General features: G+C 39.7%; 1 protein-coding gene across 4 annotated transcripts in view; it reads right to left on the reverse strand.

Moving 5' to 3' along the window:
- Rb1cc1 (RB1 inducible coiled-coil 1) overlaps positions 1-18,007 on the reverse strand; it is a 90,068-nt gene that overhangs the window by 55,688 nt on the left and 16,373 nt on the right. For 3 of the 4 annotated variants that reach the window (XM_090338816.1, XM_090338813.1, XM_090338814.1), the window contains exons 2-4: positions 2,607-2,716; positions 1,232-1,332; positions 12-138 (exon numbers count right to left, since the gene is read on the reverse strand). In XM_090338816.1, the coding sequence (XP_090194942.1) occupies positions 12-138; positions 1,232-1,302 (198 nt within the window). In that variant the 5' untranslated portion in view covers positions 1,303-1,332; positions 2,607-2,716. The remainder of the gene's footprint in view (positions 1-11; positions 139-1,231; positions 1,333-2,606; positions 2,717-18,007) is intronic. The other variant, XM_090338815.1, reaches the window with a different exon arrangement.

Below are 18,007 nucleotides of genomic sequence, written 5' to 3' on the forward strand. Positions count from 1 at the left end.
TGGATACTTACTGTCCCAGCGCTATAAGTACATACTCTTCGATCTGCAGCCATACACTCTCCTCCATTGACCACCAGCACCTGGTGCTGAATAGCAATCTTGTATTTGCTTTGAATAGCATACTTAAGGTCTGCCACACTTCCATGAATTTAAAAAAAAAAAAAAAGTCAGTTACATTTTCTCACTGATTAGAAAGTGGTACTTCAAATATTCATTCATTTTTGCCTTCTTCTGAAAGTAAAATACTAAGTACAAGAAGGCATTAGTCAAATATGTAAAATCCTTGCAAAATTAGAAAATGGTTAGACTTATGAACCCCACTATTCATTTTCTCATTAACAGACTGAAGATTTAGCAAATTAAAAAAAAAAAACAAACAAATGAACAGAAAGCATGAAAGTGATTAACACATACTATTTTACCAAAACAAGTAATTCCTGTCAAACTAATACCAAATGGAAACAGGCATTTACAACCTCAATTTGAAATCAGTTCATTAATTGTGAATACTTATGCAATGAAAAAAGCACTGCTTACAGAATTTAAATTCAATTAAAATTGCATCCTCTAATATTATAGAGGTAGGACAGTACTGTATCATCCCTCTGTGAATATAAAATACCTTGTACTTGCTTTATGATACATACTAGTGACTGTGCTTTATCAGAGCTGTTTTTAATGATGTTACTCAACAATGTTTTCTTTCTAGTTGACGACTGAGAAGCTAATTTAAAAAAATGATGCCAGGTACCACAACAGTTACAGAACTTTGCATTTTTCTGAGGTTTTGATTTTTATCTTTTTCTTTTTATTAATGGAGTGTGCTGAATGTCTAATTTTGTTGAGATGACTGCAAAACCCGGAAAAGTTTTTGTTGCTATCGATGCATAACATAATGCAATTATGCTGAGTTGGCATTGTACAGAAATTAATAGCCATATTGGTCTAGAAATGTTAAACTTAATTTTTTTCATTTGTACAAGGATAAACACACAGTATTAAATATATACGGTCTTATCTACGTGGGCTTGATTACAGAAACTAATAAAGTATTCTCTAAATTTTTTAAAAAGAATTTAAATTCAGCATTTCTGAGGATAACACTACATAAACACACGAAATATGTGCTGAAATACTCATTTATAAAGTAGAATAATTCTCAAATTTGTTTTTAACTATTCCCATAAAGACAACCCTGAAAAATGATAAGAATAAATGGAATAAAACTCACGTCTGCACTGTAAGTTCAGTATCGAATGTCAGAGTTGTTCCAGTGTTGACTAGAAATACATACAACTTCATGGTGGTTTCTCTGTGTTCTCACCCTCTGCTCTGATACAGTTTTTGAATAAAGAATGAGAAGTAATCACTGTTACAAACAAGTTCAAAAAAGATCATTATTAAGAACATAGCATGGTCTTATTAGGTAAATAACAAGTTTCAAAGTTTGAGAAACTTAGCCAGGAAATTTTATAAACATTATGCTAAAAATTAAACAGTAGAAGCAGTTTGAAGAAATTAAAAGTTTGTTTCAGGCAGATGTTTGTCTAGCATGAGTGAGACTAGGCTGGGTTCCATAACAAATAATCAAATAAACAGGTTAAACATATATCTGATTAGCTTTGTTCTTTTTTTTATTGTAATTAGTAAAAGGGTTACATGATATTTGCCTGATAGAAGGTGCATTAATTCACATACATTGATACCCTTTCACATGTCTTGGTACCCGTTTCCCTCCCCCCCACACCCCCCACCCGTCTTGGTTTTCCCCCCTTCCCTATCAAATTTCAAATATCCAAATACAAATAACTTCAATATATCAGATAACAAAGTGAGATACTATACCAATATGAGATAACCAAGGGACAGCAAAGGAGATGAGAGACAACATAGTACATTAAGGACAACAATCATTCATTATATGGCTTTTGTTTCGATATCCTGGAGGTCCTTTCAATTAGCTTCACATTATATGGCCTTATGTATCAAGATTTTGCTCTATTGCAAATCTCTGCTAGTAGGGCCCAAGGTTTCTACTGATTATGACGAATGAGGGAAACCATTGAGCCTAAGTTCCTTTGAGTCTGGCTTACTTCACTTAATAGGATTTTTTCAAAGTCTTTCCATTTCCTAACAAATGGGGCGATGTCATTCTTTCTGACAGCAGCATAGAATTCCATTGTGTACAAATACCACAACTTGTTGATCCACTCATCAACTGAGGGACATCTAGGTTGGTTCCATATCTTTGCTATGGTGAATAGTTTAGCTATGTTCTTATCCCTAAAGTCCTCATACCTAACACATTTTCCTTAACTAAAAATAGAATAGCCTTTTAGTTAAGTAACCACTTTCAAATTTGGGGAATTAATGGCAATTCTTTCCATTCAGGTTCCTCTCTTAATCTGTGTTCTAACTGCACACTGATAGAATGCTTTGAAAGATTCTCTGAACCTCATGCCATCAAAAAGCAACCTTTGGTCCTGAAACAAATATTACTTTATTTATTAAAGTGGTCAAAATCAGAACCAAAAATACTTTAAATCGTTTAATTTAAAACATCATTTCAGAAAACTACACTTAAAGAAAGATGAACTGTGACTTACCGTCAGGCACTATGAAAAGCACTACCACTTTTTCAAAAGATTAAAACTGGCTTATGTTTGCTCTGCTTGGTATTGGCAACTGGATGGCATTATTGGTTAAAGTCAGAGAACTGGAAAAGAAAATTTTCTGAATTATTATATAGAGAAATAATAAAATATGCACTCATTTTCATTCTCTTTCATCTTTTTGGATTGCTGGTACCAGGATTTGGACCTAGGGCCTTGCTCTTGCTCGGCTGACACTCTACCCTGGTACTTAAGCTAGCCTCCAGCACAGATTTTTTGCTGTTTTGGAGATGGGAGTCCTGAAGACTTTTCTGCTTGGGCTAGCTTCAACCCTCAATTATCCAAATCTTAGCTTCTTAGTAGCTAGGATTAAAAGCATGAGCCACTGCCACTGAGTCCCCAGGCATTTTCTCTTTTTTCCATTAAAATGACCATCTCTTGGGCTGGTCATGTGGCTTAGTGGTAAAGTACTTGCCTAGCATGTATGAAGCCTTTGGTTTGGTTCCTCAGTATCACATACACAGAAAAAAGCTGGAAGTGATGCTGTGGCTCAGGTAGTAGAGTGCTAGCCTTGAGAAAAAGAAGCTCAGAACAGTGCCCAAGCATTTTCAAGCCCCAAGACTTGCAAAAATAAAATTATCATCTTTTAAATTTTTTATATTTTTATTGTAATAGAAGGGTTACATTTTATTCAGATAGAAGGTGCATTACTTTACAAACATTGATACCCCTTCTCATGTTTTTGTCCCCACTTCCTTCCCCCCACCCCCTTCCCTATCATCTTTAAGAATAGTTTTTCCTAGCAGGTGTGGTGGCTCACGCCTGTTATCCTAGCTACTCAGGAGGCTGAGATCAGAGGATCAAAGTTCAAAGCCAGCCTGGGCACTACAAAGCCTTCAAGACTCTTATCAATTAATGACTGGAAGTGGCTCTGTGGCTCAAGTGGTAGGGCAGTAACCTTAATCTGAACAATGCCCAGGCATTGTTCAAGTCCCACAATGGACAAAAAGAAAAGGGAGATTAAAAAAAAAAAAAGAACATTTTATCCTGAGAGAAGATTGGCTTAGTGGTAGTGCTTGTCTAGCACATACAAAGAAAAACCAAAAGTGGTATAGTGGCTCAAATTTAGAGTTCCAGCTTGAGAACCCAAGGATTGTGCTCAGGCCCTGACGCTCAAGCTTGCCACTGGCAAAAAAAAAAAAAAAAAAAAAAAAAAAAAAAAAAAAAGCTTTTCCTGAAAGAAGGAAGATGATGCTCAAACACTAGTGACCCAGCCTAGCTCTCTCCAATTCCCTTCACCCCCCCCCCAAAAAAAAAAAGAGTTGCAGGTTTCAGGAGCTAATGTCCCTAAGAATTCAACAACTACAAAACTAGGAAGGAACAGAGAATTATACAAACTGGAAAGAAAAACAGAAAAAGCTCATAATCAATGTAATGTAAGGAAAGGCATTGCAAGGACTCCTCCCCCATCCCTCACTGTGGGGCCTTGGAGCCACAAAAGCGGCCTTGCTGTTCCAGCTCCTGGAACCCCAAGGTTCCAACAGGATGCAGGATTCTGACACAGGAGACTCAAATAGTCTGGGCTCTAGACAGCACAGTGGATGAGATCAGAGGGGAGACACACAGACCAGGAGCCCTCAACACCATGGAACAGCCCTCAGCCAGGACCCCCCCACTCCCCTCAGGACAGCAGTGCAGGTAGTGACTTTGGTACTTAACCCACACCCCTCTCCCCTCTCACTCCCGCCCAAGAAGGAATGGCACACTTTGGGGATACAAGGAGTCCAGAGCCTGCCTCTCCCCCAACACCTCCCTCCCCCAGGGCATTGAGACTGGAGACAGATGGGCACTAAGACCCTGCATCCCCTCAGCAGGAAGCATGTGTGTATATACCCACGTGCCAGTACCTGGCACAGCGCTCTGCTGTTGGGAGTGTAGAGCCCTAACCACAGTAAAGCCATTTTGAATTCAGAATCCATTTTAAATCATGGTTTTACCAGGTGACAAACACCAGACATAAGAGAGCAATGTATTGTTTAAACTTGTGCCTATAGTCAATAAAATTGTGATTTGAACCAATCATGTAGTAAGTCATCTAGAAAACCCCAAGACCTGACTTTGTATAAAAACCCTGCTGACAGGAGCGTCAGGGCTCTCGACTCAGACCCTCTGAGTCAATGTCAGTTGTGAGCCCAGGGTGGAGCTTGTAATAAAGACATTTTCACATGGGTTTTGGTTCTTTGGTGGTCTTTGGAGACCCCAAATTTTTGGCACAACAGGAGCCGGTGGGCAAGCCAGTGGGGCTACCTAGCTGAGACACAGATGGGCATGCGGCCAACAACTGCCCTGTGCTCCTACTGGGAATCAGGTATGGGCTTTGCCCTATTAGGGAAAAACAGAAAGATCGGCAGAGATAGCAATCTTGAGCCGCTGCTCAGAACTGGAGGGACAACCACTCCTTCTAAGAACCAGAAATGTGCTCTGCCCTATTTCGGACATCTGGAAAGCACCCATCTTCAGCTGGGCCCTGCTGCTAGGAACTGGTCGGCAAAGCAGCAATGGTTTGGCTATCTGGCCGAGATCCACGTGTGTGAACAGCCAACAAGTGCACGGCCAGCTGGGAACCAGTGGGAACCAGTAGGTGTGCCAGCAATAGTCCCACGTTCCTAATGTGAACTGAATGCATGCTCCCCTGTACTGTGGAAAACCCAAAAGAGAGCATGGACAGCTGGACCTTGCTGCTGGTGAGCAAGACAGCAACTGTTGAGCTATCCAGCTGAATGAAACCTAGGCACACACAGATAGCAATTGCCAATCACCACAGGTGGGTATGTCAGCAACAGGTACCAGCTAGTACTGTGAATGAGGTGTGTAATAAGCTGTGTGCCCCACACTACTGCAATAAAGCGAAGGCACATATCAACTGCTGGGGCCCTGCTGTTGGGAACCTGGTGGACAAGCCAGCAACAGTTGCACTATGTAACAGAAACCCAGGTGTACACACAGCCAACTGTGTGCCACCACTGGGAACCAGTGGGCATGCCAGCAAAGGTGGCGTGCTTCTGCTGGAAACCAGTACACTCGCTCAGACTCCAGAAATACTGGAAGTGCACATCCACAGCTGGACCCGGTTACCTGAAACCAGCTAGCAAGCCAATAATGGCTGTATTATGGGGCTAAGAACCACATGTACTCACAGATACCCAGTGAACCACTGGCCAAAGACCAAGTAAAGACCACCAATTATAGGCCACCAACAGACCAAACTAATAGCAACAACTGGCAATCCTTGAAGTCCCAATGAGGAAATCACAGAGACAAATCGCAAAATTTATAATCAAGATCTCACACAAACTCCAAAAAGAACTATGAGTGTGAAGACAGACAGGCCACCACCTCTTAAAGAGATGACATCAGATCTGATCAATGAAATAAAGAGAACTCCAAAAACAATTCCAGGACCATAAACAGGGAATTGCCAAGGAACTTCTTGATTTTCAAAGAGAAATGGAGGGGCTGGGAGTTTAGCCTAGTGGAAGAATGCTTGCCTAGCATGCACCAAGACCCAGGTTCGATTCCTCAGTACCACATACATAGAAAGCTGGAAGTGGCGCTGAGGCTCAAATGGTAGAGCTCTAGCCTTGAGAAAACTCAAGGACAGCACTCAGGCTCTGAGCTCAAGCCCAGGACTGGTAGAGGAGGGGGCAGGAGGGGAGGGAAAAATGGAGGCAAAAATAAAGTTTATACTTCTTAAGGTAGAAAGATGAACACCCTCAGATCACACACAGAAAACATGAAGAGTTCAATTTCCATAATATAAACCACAGTAGAAGCTACAGGTAACAGAATAACTGAGATGGAAAATAGAACATCGGAAACAAAAGATAAAACACAGGAGCTTGAGCAGAGTCATTAATCTGGAAATATCACATAGAATTCACCACAGAAAAGTCCAAGAATGGGCAGACATAGACAAGAAATGTAATCTTTGTATGTAATTCTACAATGGACAGAAAATTAGAATCACTGAAGACCTCTCCACATCAACATGTGCATGAAAAAAACATCATCCAAGCCCTGAAGACCAACAACTACGAACCCAGACTGATGTGAAATTAGCATTTACATTTGACGGAGAAACAAAAATATTTCCTAACAAAAAAATTATACGAATTCATGCACATTAAGCCGGCATTACAAAAAAAAAAAACATTAAGAACAAAGAGTAGAAAACAATCGCCAGCAAGGAATCACATCAAAGAGCTATCAACTATAGACCAATTTAGTAAGCACAAAGAGGAAAAAGGAAAAAAAAACACAGAAGGCATAAGTAAATAGCAAGATGCTAATCACTTCTCCATAATTACCTTAAATATCAATGGCCTCAACTCTCCCATCAAATGAAAAAGAACTGCAGAATAAATCTGAGAACAAGATCCATCAAGAGACTCAGCTCACTGTCAAGGACAAAAACAAACTGTAAGTAAAGGGATGGGAAAGAATGTTTCATGTCAATTCATAACCAGAATCACAGTTATAAACATATCTCTCCAAACACTGGAGCACCTACATATGTCAATAGAGCTACAGAACAAGATAGACTCAGATACAGTCATAGTGGGAGATTTCAATACACCACTGTCACCAAAGGATAGATCAACCAAGCAAAAGATAAATCTGAGTTGAAACCATAGCCCAACCGACACACAAAATATGCAAACAATCATAATTACTACCAGAGCTTATATTCATGGAAACAAAAAAACATAGTAGAAAAAAAATTTTTTTCTGGTAGGTCAACTCGGCCTGGGCACTGTCCCAGAGCTCAAGGCTACTGCCCTGCCCTTGCATCAAGCCCCACTTCGGGTTTTCTAGAGGTTAACTGGAGTCTCAGGTCCTTTTGTGACCTGGCTGGCCTTGAACCTTGATCCTCAGCTCTCAGTCTCCTGAGTAGCTAGGTTTATAGGCGTGAGTCACCATGCCCAGCTAGTAGAAATTTTTTAATAAATATAAGCTGCCCAAATTGAATCAGGAAGAGACAAGTCAACTGAATAAACCAATTTCATGCATTGAGATAGAGGAAGTAATCAGAAGTCTGCCAAATAGGAGCCCAGGCCCAGATGGTTTCACTGAAGAATTCTTTAAGACTTTTTAAGACAATGTATTTTAAGATGTATTTCTCTTTTGAGAAATACAAGTGAAGGGTATCATCCCAAATTCATTCTATGAAGCCAGTATCACACTCATCCCCAAACCAGGGAAGGATCCAACACAAAAAGAGAACTACAGACCAGTCTCTGATGAACATAGACAAAAGCTCCTCAATAAAATATTAGCCAACAGAATCTAGAGACAAATTTAAAAATTTTTACAATATGATCAAGTAGGCTTCATCCCACTGATACAAGGCTGGTTTAACACTCACTAGTTCATAAATATAACTGGTTCATAGCATAAACTAGTTCAGCCACTCTGAAAGGCAGTTTGGAGGTTTTTCAAAAAACTGAAAATAGCTGGGTGCTGTGGCTCACGCCCGTAATCCTAGCTACTCAAGAGGCTGAGATCTGAGGATCCAGGTTCAAAGCCACAAAAGGACTCTTGACTCTTTATTTCCAATTAACTTCTAGAAAACTGGAAGTGGGACTTGGCACAAGGGAAAGGTGTTAGCCTTGGGCTGAAGAGCTCAGAGACACAGCTATACAGCTGATTTTGACAAAGTATAAAACTTTTCATACAATGGAGGAAAAAAGAAATCTCTTCAACAACAGCGCTAAGAAACTGGTTACCTCTCAGGTATAAAAACCTATTCCATTTGGATCAAAAATCTCAAAGTAGGATTTGAAAATGTACTATAGGGAAACACAGAAAAACTTTTAAGATATAGACATGGGCTAATTTTTTTCTGAATAGTACTCCAGATGCCCAGAGGGAGGAAGAATTGACAAATGAAACTATATCAAATTAAAAGGATTCTTCACTGAAAAGAAAAAAAATCAGTAGAACCAACAGACAACTCACAGAATAGGAAAAAATCAGTAAAAGCCATTCAGATAAAGGAACCTGTCCAAATTAATAGTAAATAAGTAAAGAATCCAATTAATAAATAGGCAAGTGAACTGAAAGAAGAAATAAAACTGACACATACATGAAGGAACATTCAACCTTCTTAGTCATAAAGAAATGAAAATCAAAAATACACTAAGGCACCCCCTAGTCAGAATGGCAATTGCAGTCATCAAGAAAATGAACAACAAATGCCTGGGGAGACTCATACACAACTGGTGGGAATGTGAACTAGCATAACCACTACAGAAATCAGTGCAGCTGGGAGTTGGGCCTATTGGTAGGTAGAGTGTTTGCCTAGCACTCTAGTTTGATTCCTCGGTAACACATATGTAAGAAAAAAGCCGGAAATGGTGCTGTGGCTCAAGTGGTAGAACTTTAGCCTTATGAATGCCCAAGGACAGCGCTCAGGACCTGAGTTCAAGCCTCAGGACTGGCAAAAAAAAGGAAAGAAATCAATGTAGAGGTTCCTCAAAAGATTAGAATTAGACCTTTCCTATGACTCTGCAATACCACAATTTGGCATATATCTAAGAAAAGTGAGTCAATTCACCAGAAAGACACCTGCATATAACTATGTTTATTTTAACACTGTTCACAACAGCCAAAATATGGAGCTGAACCAGGAGTATAACAAATGAACTAAAGAAAATGTGGGGCTGAGAATGTGGCTTAGTGGTACAGTATTTGCAATTACTCAGTACCACATAAACAGAAAAAGTTGGAAGCACAGGGACACTGCCCATCTGCCCAGGCCCTGAGTTAAAGCCCAAGAATGGGGGGGGGGGGGGGGGAGGAGAGAAAAATCCTTGACGAAAAAGGGAACATCATAACCCAGAATATAATAAGGACACCTGCTCAGCTATGTTCATCTCTGCACTATTCACATAACAAATCGATGAAAACAATCCTGATGCCCTACTGTAGATGAATGAAAACAAAAAATGTGATACACACACACATACACACACAATGGAATTCTACATAACTAACAGACAAGACAAAATAATGGCATTCACTGGGAAGTGGATGAAGCTAGAGCAAATCATGTTGAGTGAGGTAAGTCAAGACTAAAGGAACAAAAGGCACATGGTATCCTTAATATGTGGCTATCTGATCCAAACAGTACAAGAGCAATGACTCAATATTTGCATACCCGATGTTACAGATATGGTATTGGAAATATAAACATAACTACATAGGCATAAAAATTTATGACTCTAGACAAGTTTTATTAAATAGATTTATATGTATCTATGACATACAAACCCTCAGCTTAATTTTAATTATGTTCTAAAATCAAAGTGCCAGTGATTGTATATAGATCCCCTTATTGAATACTTGTTTGTTAAACATATAATCTGAAATATGATGTAAAAATAAATGTTAATAAATTCAATAAAAGTGTTCCTATATATACACTGTGAACCATAAAGAAAAAATGGAATCATATCACTTAGAGGAAAGCGAATGCAGTTTTAGGAAATTACACTGAGCAAGACAAACCAAACTCAAAAAATAAAATATTGCCAGGCACAGTGACTCACACCTGCAATCCTAGCTACTCAGGAGGCTGAGATCTAAGGATCACAGTTCAAAGCCAGCCCGGGCACTAAAGACCAAGAGACTCGTCTCCAATTAATCACTAGAAAACCAGAAGTGGAGCTGTAGTTCAAGGAGTAGGGCAGTAGCCTTGAGTTGAAGAGCTCAGGGACAGCGCCCAGGGCTAGAGTTCCAGCCCCAATGTCCGACCAGGAAAAAAAAATTAAATATTGTATGCCTTCAAACATATGTGGAAGCTGATATCTGGGCTGGCTTTGAACCTTGATCCTCAGATCTCAGCCCCCTGAGTAGTTAGGATTTCAGGTGTGAGCCACTGCACTGGCAGAAAGTCTTACATTTTTTTCAAATGATCAGCTTTGGATCACAATCCTCCTATCTATACCTCCCAAATAACTGGGGCCCCACAAGTACATAGTACCATGCATGGCTTTTGACTGAGACAGGATCTGCTTTTTGTCTGGGTTAGCTTCAAACCACAATCCTTTCAATCCCATTTACTTCACAACTGAGATTATACAAATGCACAGTCAAAGTACAAACTGCTAGGCCAATATTCCTATTATGGGGGAAGATGATAGGGAGTTGGTTCAGGTTTTTCTATGAAGTCACACAAACATGCTGGTTTTAGAGGGGGTTGCAATCGTGTAGCATCATGCCACGCTCAAAACATTCAAGTATTTTAAAATAAGTATACTACAAAATTATTTTTTCAATTAACAATTTATACTTTTTAGGTAATATGCCCTGTCAACAAGATCACCACACCCCTTTAAGTGTAAGCTGTTTACTTGCCAGTACTATTTCACTATTTTGTATTTACATGTCATCTTTAATAACTGTTTGGTTTTCATTCAGATTGCCTATAATGTCCCATGCACTGTGCTAGAAAATGTAGCAATGAATAAAAGGAGGAGGAATAAGCTTACTTATATAATTATCTTAAAGATTAGGCAAGACAGTTGCATGTGTGTGCACACACAATGCCTAAGAAAATAGACTGTACACTTAAGTGCCAAACATTTGTCATTTAGCTCATTTCCAACAGCTTCATCGGGATGGTAATGACTTTATCATTTTAAGAGTAATTCCAAACCTACTCTGATAGGACATACCATATTTCACCCATTGTTTACAGCTCTAAGATTAGCAGATTCAGTCAGAAGCTCCCTTCTGAATCTTCATTCTCTATATCCTCATTAATTGCTAGCTACTATTTAAAATCTGTCCAAGAATATCATGGGGGAAAAAAAAAGAGACTACACAGTACAATCAGGCATCATTCCCCATGGGTCTATTCATGCTGGTAATGTTTAACTAAATTTCAGGTATGTGGCTTTTATGGTCACAAACGTTCCTATTTATACTCCATATATCCAAATCTATGACACATAAAATTTATAATCATTGCTAACATATTGATTCATTATATATTACTCATTCAGCTAAATAATTTTATGTGTTACTTCATTTACACATGTAACACAGTATTATTGTTGCTTCCACCTGAAGATGAAGGAAAGGATTCAGAAGTTATATAACCTGACTAAAGGAAGAAATTTTATAAAATTAAAAGTTCGAAGTCATGCTGTGGTTCAAGTGGTAGAGCACTACCTTAAGCTGAAGAGCTCAAGACAGTGTCCAGGCCCAGAGTTTGAAGCCAGAGGGAGGGAGGGAGGGAGGGAGGGAGGGAGGGAGGGGGAGAGAGAGAGAGAGAGAGAGAGAGAGAGAGAGAGAGAGAGAGAGAGAGAGAGAGAGAGAGGGAGGGAGGGGAGGGAAAAAGAAAAGAGAAGAAATAAAAAAGTTCAGGGATCATCAGTCTGCAAAATTGGGAGGGGGAAGCACCTGGGGGGGGGTGGGGCTGGGAATATGGTGTATCCCTGTAAATCTAGGAATAACATGAATACCAGTCAAGGAAAAAAGAGTTCCAGAGCTCAGCCTAGACTGCATAGCAAAACCTGGTCTCCAAAAAAGTAGCATTTTAGAACCTGGCATATTCTTAGCTGTGGTAATAAAGTAGAAAGTCAAACTGCTTGCTCTTCTGAAGCTTGTGTGCATTTAATGAAATGTTTGTATATATTTAAATAAATGATATCTACTTTCAGAAAAGGTTATTTAAAAGTATTTCTTTGAGCCAGATGTAGGTACACAAGATTGTAATTTTATGTAATCATAGCACATAGGACTCAAAGGCAGGAGGACAGAGATTTTAGGCTTAAATAGCATGGTGATGTAGCACAGTAGTAGCTACATAGCAAGGCCCTGTTTCAAAAATAAGGCAGGCAGTGTGGCCTAGTAGAAGAGTGCTTGCCTAGTATACACAAAGCTATAGGTTCAATTCCTTGCTACCACATATACGAAGTTCAAAGTGGTACTGTGGCTCAATATAGAGTGCTAGCTTTGAAAAAGCTCAAGTACAGTGCCCAGACCCTAAGATCAAGAACCACGACTGGCCCCCTGTCCCCCCAAAAAAGCAAATATCCAATCCGAGGTAATCTCCCTCCCATAAAATAAAATATTTAAAACATTAAATTAAACTGGGCTTAGTGGCTCACACCTGTAATCCTAACATCTCAGGATGCTGAGAGCTAAAGATGGAGGTTCAAAGCCAGTCCACTCACTAAAGACCATGAGATTCTTATCTCTAAGTAACCACAAGAAAACCTGCCTGCCTTATGTTGTGGCTCCAGGGGTAGGGTGGTAGCCCAGAGATTAAGAGCTCAGAGGCAGCACCCAAGCCCAGAGTCAAACCCCACAACAGACAAAAACAAACAGACAAAAAACAAAACATTGAATTAGAAACATATACATACTGGGGCTGGGAGTTTGGCCTAGAGGAAGAGTGCTTGCCTAGCATGCACAAAGACCCAGGTTCAATTTCTCGGTACCACATAAATAGAAAAAAAGCTGGTGCTGTGGCTCAATTGGTAGAGCTCTAGCCCTGAAAAAGTCCAAGGACAGTCGTCAGGCCCTGAGTTCAAGCCCCAGGTTTGACCAAAAAGAAACATAGATACTGTAGACAGGTAACTTTTATCCCCTTTTGCAAAGGACAAAACAATTTGGCTCAGAGAAGCCAAAGTCACACAGCAAGAAAATACTTAAAGCAGAATTAACAATCCCTGTCTAAATCAAAAAGAAAAAAAAAAAGAGTATGAATGTCACATTCAAGAATACTGAGCTGGGAAGCTGGGACTGGGAATGTGGCTTAGTGGCAGAGTGCTTGCTTAGCATCCATGAAGCCCTGAGTTCAATTCTTCAGAACCACATAAACAGAAAAGGATGGGAGTAGTGCTGTGGTTCACATGGTAGAGTGCTACCTTGAGTAAAAGAAGCTTGGGGACCGTGTCTAGGCACTGACTTCAAGCCCCAGGACTAGGCAGAGGGAGTGGAGATAGACATATAGATATAGATATATAGGTGTATAGATATATAGACATAGATATATCTGAAGCTGAAGCCCAGCGCTGGTGAATCATGCCAGTAACCCTAGCTACTCAGGAGGCTGATGTCTGAGGGTTATAGCACAAAGCCAGCAGAGGCAGGAAGTCTGTGAAAATCCTATCTCCAATTAAATACCAAAAAAAAAAAAAAAGGAAATTAAAGCAGAACTAAGGAAATGGAAAAACCTCCCATGCTCCTGGATTGGAAGAATCAACATTGTGAAAATGACGATCTTGCCAAGAGCTATCTACAAATTCAATGCAATATCCATCAACATCCCAATGTCATTCTTTAAAGAAATAGAAGAGGCAATCCAAAATTTCATATGGAATAATAAAAGACCCCGTATAGCAAAAACACTTCTTAGCAGAAAGAACAGTGCTGGAGGAATTTCAATTCCAAACTTTAGACTCTATTACAGAGCTATAATCCTCAAAACAGCTTGGTACTGGCACAGGAACAGGCCTGAAGACCAATGGAATAGAACAGAGGACCCAGATATTAAACCACAGACCTATGGCCACCTAATCTTTGACAAGGGAGCCAAAAAATAGAATGGAAGAAAGACAGCCTCTTCAACAAGTTGTGCTGGCAGAACTGGTTAAGCACCTGCAGAAAACTAAAGCTGGATCCTTCTTTGTCACCTTGCACTAGAATTAACTCCAAATGGATCAAAGACCTGGAGGTAAAAGCTGACACACTGAAAACTCTACAGGAAGGAATAGGAGATACACTAGGCCTCCTTGGCACAGGTCGAAACTTTCTTAATAAGGACCAAGAAACACAACAAATCAGAGAAAGGCTGGATAAGTGGGACTGCATTAAACTGTAGAGCTTTTGTAGGGCAAAGGACATAGCTAGTAAACTAATCAGGAAGCCTACAGAGTGGGAGAAGATCTTCACCGACCAAACAACAGACAAAGGCCTCATATCTAAAATATATCAACAACTCAAAAAATTGAATCACTCCAAAACTAACCTCCAAAGTAACAACCATCCCATTAAAAAATGGGCCAAAGACTTAAAGAGAGTCTTCTCTGAAGAAGAAACAAAAATGGCCTATAGACACATGAAGAAATGCTCAACATCTCTGGTCATAAAAGAAATGCAAATCAAAACAACTCTAAGATTCCACCTCACTCCAGCTAGAATGGCCAGGATCAGGAAAACGAATGACAACAGATGCTGGAGGGGATGTGGCCAGGAGGGATCACTACTACACTGTTGGTGGGAGTGCAAACTCGTTCAACCACTATGGAAAGCAGTGTGGCAGTGCCTCAAAAGGCTAAACATAGAACTCCCCTATGACCCAGCAATTCCACTACTTGGCATTTACCCAACCACCCAGAAACAAGGACATACTAAACCCACTAGCACAACCATGTTCATTGCAGCACTATTCACCATAGCAAAGATATGGAACCAACCTAGATGTCCCTCAGTTGATGAGTGGGTCAACAAGTTGTGGTATTTGTACACAATGGAATTCTATGCTGCTGTCAGAAAAAATGACATCAACCCATTTGTTAGGAAATGGAAAGACTTTGAAAAAATCCTATTAAGTGAAGTAAGCCAGACTCAAAGGAACTTAGGCTCAATGGTTTCCCTCATTCGTCATAATCAGTAGAAACCTTGGGCCCTACTAGCAGAGATTTGCAATAGAGCAAAATCTTGATACATAAGAACATATAATGTGAAGCTAATTGAAAGGACCTCCAGGATATCGAAACAAAAGCCATATAATGAATGATTGTTGTCCTTAATGTAAAAAAAAAAAAAAAAAAAAAAGCACAATGCACTAGATTTACCTATTGCTTGAGATACAATATTGTAAACATTTTGCATAATCAAAAAAAAAAAAAAGAAAATGTGCTTAGGAAACAACTAAAGAAATCTGATTGTAAAGTTGGTATTGAAAGATATCAGAAAATTATCATTCCCTGGAAATCTAATAATAATGACAGTATTATGCATAATTAAGAAAATAACCTTTTTAGAAATATGTTCTAAAGGACAGGGGCAGGTGTCAGCAGCTTAGACCTATAACCCTAGCTATTCAAGAGGCTGAGAGTTGAGGATCATGGTTCAAAGCCAGCCTAGTCAGGAAAGTCTGTGACACTCCTATCTTCCATTAACTACTAAAAAGCTAGAAACGAAGCTGTGGCTCAGAGTTGTAGACCACTAGCCTTGAGCCCAAAAGCTCAGAAACTGTGCCCAGACACTGAGCTCAAGTCCCAGGACTGGCACAAAAAACAAACAAAAAGTATGTGCTAAAGATTGAATGGATAAAATAACATGTTTATAGTTTATAATCTCAGGGGAAAATTAATGTGAGCAAAATGCTAATCATCAGTAAACCTAGATAAAGAATATATGAGTAGTTTCTCTAACAAAAAAAATACCAAGAGAAGTATGGCTTGGGATCTGAAGTCTGGTTAAGAAAGTAAAACAGTGGTGGGCTCTGTATTAGCCCTCTTTCTATTACAACAATGCAATACCTAAGGCTGGCTTTTAACTACGGAAAAATGGTTTATTAAGCTCGTTACTTCTGAACGTTCAAAGGAATGGTGCTAGTATTAGCTGACCTCTAAAGTTTTATGGCACATGGCATCACAGGGCAGGAGCCATGTGACTGAGAAATTACATAGCAAGACAGGTAGTCAAAGCAAAGAGAAAGACCCAGGCTTATTCATTCTTTCCTAACAACCCTCTTGGGAGATTAGCCAGGATTCCTAGGCAGTACCTCAACAATCTCTCATTAGATTCTACCTCCTAAGGTTCTGACAGCTCAATGCTGTGAGAAAGGACCAAGCATGGGACATAATAACCAAGAAAATAACCCACTTGACTCCAAGGTTTCCAGAATCATCCCCCTTAGGTGAAACGCTCCAGTAATGGCAAATGGACAAAAAGTATGTTGGCCTCAATGGGTGGCCCTCCCAGACAAGACCAGTCTCATGCAAATTTCTACCCAACAATCTCACGTTTGCCTCTTAAACAGCAAAAGTAAAATATTTAGTTTACAGAGAAAGAGTGCAGTCCAAATTCTACTGCCTGAAGAAGTGCAACTTCATGATAGTTGCACAAAACTTCAGTTATTTCCAGGCATCTTATAATCGAGAGCTGAAGGCCTCAGGTTAAACCAGGCCATCTTCAACAATAACATAAAATGTGACAGCAAAAAGGAAAAAGGAAAAACCAGGGCGGGGAGTTTGCCCTAGTGGTAGAGTGCTTGCCTAGCATGCACGAAGACCGGGGTTCAATTCCTCGGTACCACGTACATAGAAAAAAAGCCAGAAGTGGTGCTGAAGCTCAAGTGGTAGAGTGCTAGCCTTGAGAAAGTCCAAGGACAGTGCTCAGTCCCTGAGCCCAAGCCCAGGACTGGCAAAAAAAAAAAAAAAAAGTCACAGCAACAACAATAAAGTCTCTTAGGGAACAGTACCATTTTCCTTTTGTTAGATAGGCTAAATACTGATCCTAGAAATTTTCTGGCTTTTGGAGGAGAAAGTGTAGCGAAAGAAAGAAAAGAGAGCGAGAGCGCGCAAGAGAGCAAGAGGAGAGAAAATTGTGTTCCATTGCCCAGATCCACTGTTTTATTTAGACATCCAACACTGTGATTTTTCTCAAAACTGGTTGCTAGGCATTAATAGCTTCAAAAAGAGTTCAAATGTTTGAAATATATGTAGTCTCTGGCAATCAAAGAAATATGAATCTAAAAAGAAGCATAATTTTCACCCATCAACAAAGCAAGATTTAGCCATGTACCAGTGGCTCATGCCTGTAATCTTTGTTGTTCAGGAGATTAGAGGATTGTGGTTCAAAGCCAGCTGAGGCAGAAAAGTTGAGAGAGAATGGGAGAACCTCCCAAACTACTGAGATAAAATTTAGACTCATGTGGCTCATTATATTAACTATTGCTTTCAATTTCTGTAAAAAATATTAAAATACAGAAACAAAACTTATAAAACAATTTTAGAGGTTCTCTACTACCAATAGTAAGACAAAAGCGATATAGGCTGGCTTTCTTCTTGGGTTTTGGAAAGTATATGGAGCTAGGTCACAAAAGCCAAGTCCATTTTACAAAAGACTGCCAGAAAGAACTGTGCCTATACTGATAGTCCCTATTGGCAAAGTGCCTAAACAAGTGCCTAACTACTGTCTGTATAATCCCTTCCCATAATTTATGCTAGATAAAAAAGGAATTTCTTCAGGCAGGGTGTGGTGGCTCCTGCATGTAATCCTATCTACTCAGGAAGTTGAGATCTGATGAGGTTCAAAACCAGCCCCAGCACAAAAGACCATGAAACTCTTATCTCCAATTAATCACGAGA

Source organism: Megascapheus bottae, chromosome 9, assembly GCF_031878675.1.
Source record: "Megascapheus bottae isolate mThoBot1 chromosome 9, mThoBot2.hap1, whole genome shotgun sequence".
NCBI lineage: Eukaryota > Metazoa > Chordata > Mammalia > Rodentia > Geomyidae > Megascapheus > Megascapheus bottae.